The 12582-nt window shown below is 36.7% G+C and overlaps 2 protein-coding genes across 3 annotated transcripts in view; one reads left to right on the top strand and one right to left on the bottom strand.

Annotated features, from left to right (window-relative positions):
- LOC127865674 (uncharacterized) overlaps positions 1-12582 on the bottom strand; it is a 323557-nt gene that overhangs the window by 204240 nt on the left and 106735 nt on the right. The window lies entirely within an intron of this gene.
- LOC127865677 (uncharacterized) overlaps positions 1-12582 on the top strand; it is a 45335-nt gene that overhangs the window by 17673 nt on the left and 15080 nt on the right. Inside the window, exons 8-11 of one of the 2 annotated variants that reach the window (XM_052405600.1) lie at positions 2133-2234; positions 7379-9034; positions 9819-9890; positions 10258-10345. In XM_052405600.1, coding sequence (XP_052261560.1) covers positions 2133-2234; positions 7379-9034; positions 9819-9890; positions 10258-10345 — 1918 coding nt within the window. Of the gene's footprint in view, positions 1-2132; positions 2235-7378; positions 9035-9818; positions 9897-10257; positions 10346-12582 lie in introns of both variants that reach the window. The other variant, XM_052405599.1, reaches the window with a different exon arrangement.

The following is a 12582-nucleotide window of genomic DNA, read 5'->3' as shown; positions in this document are numbered from 1 at the left end:
TGGACTTAAACTTGTGTTTACAATTACAGTTTTCTTTTTGCTAAACACCTGCAGGTTTTTACCTCATTTTGGTGTTTGAGTGTATCTATATATCTTACAGATCAAGTGTGTATCTATATGACTTACAGATCAAGTTTGTGTTTCGTTCCAGCCCATTGATTTTTAAAGAAGTTTATGGGCCTTGGACTTATAAAAATTCTTTAAAATAATAGTTGTTAAGAATGTTTATGCCCCCGGATCGAATGATCGGGGGTATATTGTTTTTGGCCTGTCTGTCATTGTATGTGTCTGTGTGTGTGTGTGTCCCAAAACTTTAACGAAAACTTTAACCTTGGTCATAACTTTTGCAATATTGATGATAGCAACTTGATATTTGGCATGCATGTGTATCTCATGGAGCTGCACATTTTGAGACGTGAAAGGTCAAAGTCATCCTTTAAGGTCAAAGGTAAAAATATTAAATCAACAATTTGCTTGTGTAGACAGTAGAGGCCACAGTTTTCATCCAATCTTCATGAAATTTGTTAAGAATTTTTATCTTGATTAAATCTGGGTTGGGATTGTATTTGGGTCATCTGGGGTCAAAAACAAGGTCACTAGGTCTAAAACTAGGTCAAATAATTGAAAAACCTTGTGTAGACTATAGAGGTTGCAGTTTTCATCCAATCTTTATCAAATTTGGGCAAAAGGTTTATCTTGATGAAATCTGGTTTGGGATAGTATTTGGGTCATCTGAGGTAAAAAACTAGGTCACTAGGTCAAAAACTAGGTCAAATAATTGAAAAACTTGTGTAGACAATAGAGGTCGCAGTTTTCATCCAATCTTTATGAATATTGGTCAGAATGTTTATCTTGATGGAATCTGGGTTGCGATTGTATTTGGGTCATCTGGGGTCAAAAACTAGGTAACTAGGTAAAAAAGTAGGTCAAATAATAGAGAAACCTTGTATAGACAATAGAGGTCGCAGTTTTATCCAATATTTATGAAATTTGGTCAGAATGTTTATCTTGATGAAATCTGGGTTGGGATTGTATTTGGGTCATCTTGGGTCAAAAACTAGGTCACTAGGTCAAATAATAGAAAAACCTTGTGTAGACGATAGAGGTCACAGTTTTCATCCAATCTTCATGAAATTTGGTCAGAATGTTTGTCTTGAAGAAATCTGGGTTGGGATTGTATTTGGGTCATCTGGGGTCAAAAACTAGGTCACGAGGTCAAATATTAGAAAAACCTTGTGTATGCAAAAGAGGTCACAGTTTTCATCCAATCTTTTTAAATTTTGATCAGAATGTTTATCTTAGTGAAATCTGGGTTGGGATTGTATTTGGGTCACCTGGGGTCAAAAACTAGGTCAATAGGTCAAATATAAGAAAAACCTTGCGTAGACAATAGAGGTCACAGTTTTCATCCAATCTTTATGAAATTTGGTGAGAATGTTTATCTTGATGAAATCTGGGTTGGGATTGTATATGGTTAGTCAGGTGAGCGATTTAGGGCCATCATGGCCCTCTTGTTTGGCAAAGATATGGGACTTGGACTTTAATTTGTTATCTTAAATAAAAGTTTTCCGAACTGTTTTGCTTAGCTCTTGTAAATCTTTACCTTTGTTTTGTATGTGTGTTTACTTCCATGATTAAGTCCAAGTTTTGTTCTGGTAAATTATTTTTTGGTAAAGTTATGGGCCTTGGACTTATAAATAAGAGTTTTCTTGACTTTTTTGCTGATGCTTGCAGATATTTACTGGATTTGTGGTGTGTGAGTCTATCTTAATGACTTTCGGATCAAGTTTGAGTTTTGTTCTGGTCCATTGTTAGTTTAAACCTATTTATTTTAGCTAGATTGCGTTGAAAGCCTCAGGTTTATAGAAACGCTCTCGAGTTCATTTCCTGGGCCTATAACCAGAACTTGTGTCTTTGGGGAAGATCTAGAGAACGCTCCCCGAGTGGGGATCGAACACATGACCTCCCAGTCGCTAGGCGGACACCTTATCCAGTACACCACGGCGATAACACGTTTAGATGTTATCCTGATTTTTGTTGTGTATGTCTACCTGAAACAAAAGTGGAATGAGGGGGCATGTGTTCCCTATTGACAATTATCTTGTTTAAATTTTAAGTAATCCTTGTTTTAGATGATGTTCGATATTTGCTGAATACTATGGGAGGGACAGAAGTTCATGAAGTGTCTCCAGAGACAATCATTATTTGTGCTGATGGAGCAACACATACTGCTGGTGAGTAACTTGCTTATTTGGAACATCTACTTGTACATCCCACTCAATTTTTCAACATTACCCTTATTAGAGATCCATAATTGTTTTTCAGTGCACTTAACATGACTACTACAAATTTCATGCATATATATTTATTAGTATCCTGTGGGAATAAATTGTGTAATAAATCCTTTGTAATCATGGAAATATTTTCTTTATACTATATTTCACGATATATTATAATCATAACTATGCAGAATGTTTTTTTTTTTTTTTTTATGCCCACTGATCGAATGATCAGGGGTTTATAGTTTTTGGCCTGTCTGTCTGTCATTGTATGTGTGTGTCTGTCCCAAAACTTAAACCTTGCTCATAAAATGAAAACTCTTGGGTCTCTGTTCTTTAAACTTCACATGTGCATGCATCTCATTGAAATCTACAATCAAACATGGTTTGAGGTCACTAGGTCAAAGGTCAAGATCACTGTGACCTTTACATTCAAAATATAACCTTGTTTCTAAAATAGCTGCTGTGTGGCTTCAAAGCGCCATAGGGCGCATTGTGTTTCACAAACACATCTCTTGTTTAAATCATAAACAAGCAAAATACATAAGGTTGCCAACATATCTGTGGTAAATTTCAGTCATTCATAGATGTTGTGTTGTAGAATTGTATTTATCTGATGTTCATGTTTATTCACTCGAAACTTTAATGGGTGAGTGGCGATAGTTTCCCCTTGTACTTCCATATTTTTCTTGGTCTGTTAGGCAGAATTGTCCGCTGTCTGTTTATCTGATTTATGTGTTGTATGTAGCTAAAGAAGTGTCATTGCTGGAGTGATATAAACTGCAGAAACATTAATCAATTTTGGATCTTTTGCACCTGGAAATTTGGGGTTAGTTTTTAAATATCATTGGAGTAATATTAATATTTTAGCACAGGTGATATTTTTAGCTCATCTATTTTTTGAAAAAAAAAAATGAGCTATTGTCATCACCTTGGCGTCGGCGTCCGGTTAAGTTTTGCGTTTAGGTCCACTTTTCTCAGAAAGTATCAATGCTATTGCATTCAAACTTGGTACACTTACTTACTATCATGAGGGGACTGGGCAGGCAAAGTTAGATAACTCTGGCGTGCATTTTGACTGAATTATGTGCCCTTTTTATACTTAGAAAATTGAAAATTTTGGTTAAGTTTTGCGTTTAGGTCCACTTTTTTCAGAAAGTATCAATGCTATTGCATTCAAATTTGGTACACTTACTTACTAACATGAGGGGACTGGGCAGGTAAAGTTAGATAACTCTGGCGTGCATTTTGACAGAATTATGTGCCCTTTTTATACTTAGAAAATTGAAAATTTTGGTTAAGTTTTGTGTTTAGGTCCATTTTATTCCTTAAGTATCAAAGCTATTGCTTTCATACTTGAAACACTTACTAACTATCATAAGGGGACTGTGCAGGCAAAGTAATGTAACTCTGACTGGCATTTTGACAGAATTATGTGCCCTTTTTATACTTAGAAAATTGAAAATTTGGTTATGTTTTGTGTTTAGGTCCACTTTATTCCTACAGTATCAAAGCTATTGCTTTCATACTTGCAACACTTATTAACTATCGTAAGGGGACTGTGCAGGCAAAGTTATGTAACTCTGACTGGCATTGGGACAGAATTATGGGCCCTTTATACTTAGAAAATTGAAAGTTTGGTTAAGTTTTGTGTTTTGGTCCACTTTACCCCTAAAGTATCATAGATATTGCTTTCATACTTGGAACACTCGCCAAACTGTCATAAGGGTACAGTAAAAGGACAAGTTGCATAACTCTGGATGTCATTTTTACGGAATTATGGCCCTTTTTTGACTTAGTAACTTTGAATATATGGTTAAATTTTGTGTTTCGATCCACTTTACTTCTTAAGTATCAAGGCTATTGCTTTCAAACTTCAAATACTTTCATGCTATCATGAGGTTACTGCACCTGGCAAGTTGAATTTTACCTTGACCTTTGAATGACCTTGACTCTCAAGGTCAAATTATTAAATTTTGCTAAATTGGCCATAACTTCTTTATTTATGATTAGATTTGATTGATACTTTGACAAAACTACTCTTACCTGACATACCACAATAAACTCCACACAAACCATTCGCCGTGCCCCCCTTCCTTCCCCCCCCCCCCCGAATCCCCTCCCCCCCCCCCCCGAATCCCCCCCCCCCTATTTTTTTTTTTTTTTTTTTTTTTTTTGTAAGATCATCTCACAAATGACCACCACACCCTCACACTATACCCCCCCCACCCCACCCCCTCCCCCAATTTTTTTTTTAAAACGGTTAAAAAACAAAACTATTTATTTTGATTATTTTATGTTTGAAATACCGTCCAACCATCGCACCCAAGAATTCCCTCCCACCCCCCCTCCCCCACCCCCACCCGAATCCCCCCCCCCTAATATTTTTTTTTTTTTTTTTTTTTTTTAAGATCATCTCACAAATTACCACCACACCCTCACACTATACCCCCCCCCCCCACCTCACCCCCCCCCCCAATTTTTTTTTTGAAACGGTTAAAAAACACAAATATCTATTTTTATTATTTTATGTTTGAAATACCCTCCAACCATCGCACCCAAGAATCCCCACCCCCACCCCCTCACCACCCCCCCAACCCCCCGATTTTTTTTTTTTCCTTTTTTTTGCATTTATGGAAAACATAATGTAATAAATGTCCACACCCCCACACAATGCACCCCTCTTCACTCCACCCCTCCCTTCTTTGTGATTGAAAATGAGAGTCCCTTCACCTTTAAAAAGAAAATAGATGAGAGATCTGCACCCGCAAGGCGGTGCTCTTGTTTAATTTTGCCTTGAGTAACTTTGAAAGTATTTATGCTAGAGTGATGAAGAACTTAACAAGAATTTTAACTTTTAATTATATTAACCTGAGCAAGGACACCTTTTACAGTTTGGACTGGAATAATGGGTTAGTAATTTTGGTTACATGTACAAAGGCTGTAAAATGGTTACACCCAAGTGCTATGTTGGGAGGCCTTAATATTTATATCACTTTGAATTACAAAGTTTGAGTTCCACTAGTAATAGAACATTATTTAAACTTGTTCATCTAAAAGTCTGTCCAAATGTATACTTTGTGTCTTTGCAGCCATTCATTATATTATATTCCAACGTTATAAACAGAGAACAAATTTTGAAATTTATCACTTACAAACTAAAAGCAATCCATCAACCTGAGGACAGTTTTGTAAATTAACAATTTTTTTTATTTTATATTCTTTAAATAAATGTATATTAAAAAGTAATGAATAATCATTATGTTTTGCCCAGTAAACAACTTTTCTACTGCTTTCTTACTTCAAGCCTCAGAATGCCAAATATTTTTTGTTGACATGTACAAATTGATCCATTGACTTTTTTTTTAATTAGACGGGCAATATAAAAATGCAAATAAAAAGTCAATTGTCTTTTGGTAAATAATTTGTTTATATAATTTTAAAGAATAATGTTTATGCTTTCGTTACTAGTTCTCCAACATGTTTGCCATGTTCACATGTCAAATATTGGAATAAAATAGCTGGACCTGACAGGTACTTTTGTCAGTTTCTTTTATTTTTAAAATTACATATCTCATTTGGCCGTCATATGGCAATGTTGTTACCTCAAAGGTGAAGACATTTTTATGCCCCTGGATCGAATGATAGGGGGTATATTGTTTTTGGCCTGTCTGTCTGTCTGTCATTCCGTCATTCTGTCCCAAAACTTAAACCTTACAGTTAAGTTTTGCAATAATTTTTGAAATATTGAACATAGCAACTTGATATTTGGCATACATGTGTATCTCATGGAGCTGCACATTTTGAGGGGTGAAAGGTCAAGGTCAAAGGTAAAAAAAGAGCAAAAAGCGGTGCATTAGAGGGCATTGTGTTTCTGACAAACACATCTCTTGTTTTTAAGGTCACAGGAAATATTTGGTCTAAAAACAGCTTGCCCAGACCAGGCATGTACATTTTCATTCTTTATGTAATATAGAATATCAAATGTTCACCATGTGGAGATTGAGTGGCATGTGTAGCAAATGTCTTATTAGCTCATTCAAAGGTAAAGGTCACACTTAAAGGTCAATGGTCAGGAACAAATTGTCTCTTATACATTTTTCCAGCTTTGGCACAAATGAATTGTTCATGAATGTAACTTAATAATTTGTCATGACATTCAAAATATTACTAAAAGTGTTCAACATTGAGAGAGTGTGTATGATCCCATGTGCAAAGGTCACATTAAAGGCAAAAGGTCACACGGATGCATGGCACAGCTTTATAAAGATTATTGCAACAATGTCAAACCACAGTATACACTTACAATTTTGGCAATGGAACCCATTCTTGTTGGCTGTGTTTTCAAATATAACATCTGTCACACAGTGTGTACATAAATGTTTAATTGTTAGCTCGGCTGTTTTCGGAGAAAACCCGAGGTATTGTCATCGCCAGCTCGTCCGCCGTCCGCGTTGTGCTAAAACCTTAACATTGGCTCTAAAATCTAAGTGCTTCCACCTACAACTTTGATACTTCGTATGTAGATGCACCTTGATCAGTTCTACATGCCACATCCATTTTTGGGTTACTAGGTCAAAGGTCAATGTCACTTCTCTTCTGACAAGCTTTCATTTATTGAAGACTGCACCCACATCCGAGCGTTGGCACCCACTATGCTGTGCTCTTGTTTATGCCCCCGGGTCGAATGATTGGGGTTATATTTGTTTTGGCCTGTGTGTCATTGTATGTGTCTGTCTGTCATTCTGTCCAAAAACTTTAACCTTAGTCATAACTTTTGCAATATTGAAGATAGCATCTTGATATTTGGCATGCATGGAGCTGCACATTTTGAGTGGTGAAAGGTCAAGGTCATCATTCAAGGTCAAAGGTCAAATATATGGCTTCAAAGCGGGGCAGTAGGGGGAATTGTGATTCTGACAAACACATCTCTTGTTTTAACAAAGTAATGAAACATAACTGCTTTGAATGTTTATTCGCTTTTTAAACTTAATGATTCACTTATCGACAAATGTTAGTGGCAAAGCCTTTGTTAAATTTACTTGAAAGAAGTTTAGTACATGATATATTGGAAGTGTACAGTGTTTTTATTTTTACAGAAAAATGTGTGGGCAAGGAGTGGATATATCAGTCAATAGTAGACGGGCGCATTGCATCCACTTCAAAAGGGGGTATTGCATCCACTTCAAAAGAGCGAATTGCATCCACTTCAAAACGGCAGATTGCATCCACTTCAAAAGAGGGAATTGCATCCACTTCAAAACAGCAGATTGCATCCACTTCAAAGGAGCGAACTGCATCTGCTTCAAAACAGCAGATTGCATCCACTTCAAAAGAGCAAATTGCATCCACTTCAAAAAAGCGAATTGCATCCACTTCAAAAAAGCAGATTGCATCCTCTTCAAAAGAGCGAATTGCATCCACTTCAAAAAGGCACATTCCATCAACTTCAAAAAGGTGCATTCCATCAACTTCAAAAAGGCGTCTTCCATCAACTTCAACAAGGTGGATTGCATCGACTTTAAAAAAGCGCATTGCATCCACATCAAAAGAGCGCATTGAATTCACGGCAAAAGAGCGCATTCCATTCACGTCAAAAAAGCGCATTGCAGCCACTTCAAAAGAGCACACTGCAGCCACTTCAAAAGAGCGCATTGCAGCCACTTCAAAAGGAAATCAAAGTGAAACAACTGATTCCAGTGGGGATGATTCTAGTGAACAAGAGGATCTTGCTTCAACACCTGATAAACAAATCTACCTGCAGACATCTCGTTCAAGTGCTGGAAAACGCACACAGAAATGGCAGTGCTGCTTGTATTGCAACAAGTTACAAACTAAAATTTCGAGACATATGGCATGCAATCACTCAACAGAGATTGAAGTGGCAAAAATCTTAAGCTTGCCGAAAAATAGTATAGAGCGACGGAGAGCATGGATAGAATTAGAATCTAAGGGAAACTTTTGTCACAATGACCGAGTTCGTGAATCAGGAAAGGGTATGATAATCCCTAAGAAAAGACCATCTGGAAAAAGAACTGAACAAAAATATATACCTTGTGAATATTGTAAATCATTCTTTGTTGAATTACACATGTGGAGACATCACAAAACATGTGTTGCAAAACTTCCTGATGTTAAAAGTGATGGAACAACTAGAAACGCACAATCTGTTAAATGTACAACACCTTTCCATGAACATGTTGTTTCTAAAATGCCTAACGACTCAATAAGCATGATTGCAAAGTTGGATCCTTTAATAAAACACTTTGGAAAGCATGAGCATATGAAATATGTAAATAACTCCAGTGCACACAGACATATTTCACAGGATATGCGCAACTTAGCTACATTTGTGCAAGCAATGAAAGGGAAGGACAAGAGTTTAGCAGGTTTGAGCCATTGTTTAAATCCTCAGAAATGGGGAAAGGTTATATCAGCTGTGAGGGACATTGCGGGCTACAACTCTGAGAGTCAACATTTTCGAAACCCATCCTTTGTCCTTAAAATAGGACACAGTTTAATAAAATGTGCTAGGATTGGGCGCACTAAGGCAATCGATGTTGGAAATATGGCTATCAAAGATAAAATGAATTCCTTCATTGATCTTTTCATAGATAAATGGGATGAAAGTGCCTCTCGTTTAGCCATTGATTCAATACTGAATAAACACAAGGACAGTGACAGTGAATTGGAGCCAAATTACCATAACAACCTTGCAGATATTGATGGTGATGATGGAAGCAATGTGGAGCAAGGTATTCTTTGATGTTTATATTGTGGAAGTAATGATTTGTTAGTAAAGTTAGTAGTGTACTACAGTGCCTCTCTTTCTATCTAGCAAGGGTTTATATGAGTTGAAGGACCCCAGCCTTCAAATGTAGGAAAAATAGATTGTTTGCAGATATATCAATGGATTTAAAAGATACAGGATTTACATTTTAAGGGGAATTTATGTTTTTCGAGAAAGCTAAACGATTTCAAATAAATCAATATATGTGGGTATTGAACATGTCAAGTGTTACAAAATTAGAATAATACAAAATAATTAAAGTTCATAAGATACAGTCATGACACCTGGTACACACATGAATATCCATGTGATGGTTATATGCGTAACATGTTTTTCATTGTAGGTCAATAGTCTGATGATTGTTCAAAAATAAGTCTTAATATTGCTGTGCTTGATTGACATTGGATTTTCTTATGCATTACTACCATTGTGCAGTCAAAGGGCAGTATGATCGTAATGAACAATGTTAACTGTTAATGGCTTTCACCAAAAATGCAGGACTTTTTTTGGTGTGCAATAGCGTCAAAGCCTTTTTAATGGTTATTTTGAACAAATTAAAGAAAACACTGTGAATGATGTGAAACGCAACATTTTGCTTGTTGAGAAATATGGCAGCTGAATCGATTGCATATTGATTGAGACCATCTCCCTGATGTATTAAATGCTGATTGAGCAATTCCTAATAAGGTGAACATTTGACAGGTGTTTATGGTGTCACAAATGCATAATAATTGAATTTATTTTTTCAGTTATCATCAACAGCAATGCCACACGAAAGCTTGATATACTTGATGAGAAAAGCCTTTGTCAAAAGAAGGATGGTACATGTATGTTACTTTATATAAATGGTAACAGATTGGGTACCACTATGTCAAGTCAAGAGCATGTATGATGGTCAATGCAGGATTGTTGGATTTTCCCTGTATTGACGTTACATAATATCATATGGCTACATTAAATACCTTTTTGCAGCAGATTTAATTTAATGAAAGTGAATTAAATATTTGTAAGTTTTCGAACCGATATGTTTATCACCATTATCTTTCTGATTTACATATTACAGTACTTGAACAAGACTTGTTTGTGCATGGTATAAATGTAAGTACCAAATATAACTTTGTTTGTGTTTTCATATAATGTCAGTAATATGTAAGAGGTGAAATTGTATGTTGGAAACATATTTTACAGGGGAACATCACACTTTGTCAAGGGAGACGTTGTCTGATCAGTTGAGCACCTATACATTGCAGGATTCAGGCATGCATAAGGATTCCAGGTATGTATAAGCAATGGAACAAACATGCAGGACTCATTTTCATGCCCCTTATTTTGGCAACTTGGTGGAAATAGTTAAAATGTTATTGTAAAACGGCTTTTATTTCATCAATAACTGTCTGTCCTTTGATGCCCTCCCTCCTTTGAAGAAGGCCCCTAATGCCAGTTTCACTGTCTAACTGTCTGTCTGCCAGTTCCTTTTTATGATTCCAGAACATAGGTTCTGGGGGCATATTAAAATTGCACCGTCCGTTAGTCTGTCAGTCAGTTAGTCAGTTAGTCTGTCAGGATTAGTTTCTGCTCAATAAGTCAAGCAACTGTCATCAGATCTTCACCAAACTTCATGACAATGTGTAAGGCAATAACATCTAGGTCAAGTTCAATAATCAGCCAAAATTGACCCAGACACTTGAGTTAGGGCCCTTGAATCATCGTAAAATTATGTTGTTTCTTGTTTCCGCTCAATAACTCGAGCATTTGTCATCAGATCATCACCAAACTTCATGAAATGTATAAGGCAATAACATCTAAGTCAAGTTCTATTATCAACCAAATTGACCCTGACACTTTTGAGTTATGGTCCTTGAATCATCGTAAAATTGTTTTTTTCTCTCGTTTCCGCTCAATAAATCGAGCAAATGTCATAGGATCTTTGCCACACTTCATGAAAATGGGTAAGGCAATAACATCTAGGTCAAGTTTGATAATCAGCCAAATTGACCCAGACACTCCTGAGTTACAGCCCTTGAATCATCGAAAAATTGCGTTTTTTCTTGTTCCGCTCAATAACTTAAGCAATTGTCATCAGATCTTCACCAAACTTCATGAAAATGTGTAAGGCAATAACATCTAGGTCAAGTTCGATAATCGGCCAAATTGACCCAGACACTACAGAGTTACGGCCCTTGAATCATCGTAAAATTGGGTTTTTAGCATGGCGTTTTCGGAAAAAACCCGAGGTATTGTCATAGCCAGCTTGTCGTGTCTTCCGACGTCCGCGTCGTGCTAAAACCTTAACATTTTCTTAAGGTTTTGAACATTGGCTCTAAAATCGAATTGCTACCACCAACAACGTTGAAACTTCATATGTAGATGAACCTGGATGAGGTCTACACACCACACCCATTTTTGGGTCACTAGGTCAAAGGTCAAGGTCACTGTGATCTTTAAAAAAAAGATAAAAAAAAATCTGACAAGCTTTCATTTATTCAAAACTGCACCCATAGCCGAGCTTGGCACCCGTTATGTTGTGCTCTTGTTTCTTCTTTCTGCTCAATAATTCGAGCAAATGTCATAGGATCTTTGCCACACTTCATAAAAATGTGTTAGGCAATAACATCTCGGTCATGTTCGAAAATCGGCCATATTGACATAGACGCTCCTGAGTTACGGCCCTTGAATCATCAATAAATTGTGTTTTTTCTCGTTTCTGCTCAATTGCTCAAGCAAATGTCATGGGATCTCCGCCACACTTCATGAAAATGTGTAAGGTCATAAGATCTAGGTCAAGTTCTATAAGCAGCCAGATTGACTAAGACACTCCTGAGTTACGGCCCTTGAATCATCGAAAAATAGAGTTTTTTTCCTAATGTGACGAAGTTGTGCATGTTGTATTGTTATTGTCCTATAACAAAACTTAACTTTTTTTATGCTCCCGGTAGGGTTGCATTTAGCAGTCCCACTGTCTGTCGGTCTGTCTGTCCGTCACACTTTTGCGTTTAGGTTTCGAAAAATGCTCATAACTTCTATGTCGCTTCAGATGTAACCTTCATATTTGGTATGCATGTGTATATGGACAAGGCCTTTCCATACGCACACAAATTTTGACCCCTTTGACCTTGAACTTGAACTTAGGGTCCGCGTTTCGGTTTCGAAGTCTGCGTTTAGGTTTTGAAAAAGCGTTTTTTGGGGACATATGTCTTCCGATGGAGACAGCTCTTGTTTTGACCATAAATTTGCCATGTATGGATGGATTTTAAATAAGCTTTCCTCAATGTTTGCCACTATCAGATCATGTGTGATTTGTAACACCTGTCTCTTTGCCTGAGAGGTTATGTCACACTTAAGAGGTGAAATGCGAAATTTCGTTATTAAACAGCTTGAATAAATCACTCTCAGCACTCAGTTTTGCCATAAATGGATTTATTTTAATACAACTTGGCTCAAATGCAAACCATCATTATATGAAGTGTTGCTAGTCATACCTGTCTCCTTTCCTCAAAGGTCAAGGTCCTACTT

This window comes from Dreissena polymorpha, chromosome 2 (assembly GCF_020536995.1).
Source record: "Dreissena polymorpha isolate Duluth1 chromosome 2, UMN_Dpol_1.0, whole genome shotgun sequence".
Taxonomy (NCBI): domain Eukaryota; kingdom Metazoa; phylum Mollusca; class Bivalvia; order Myida; family Dreissenidae; genus Dreissena; species Dreissena polymorpha.
Note: the sequence above shows the minus strand (reverse complement) of the source record. Positions and strands in the feature narration are given on the sequence as shown.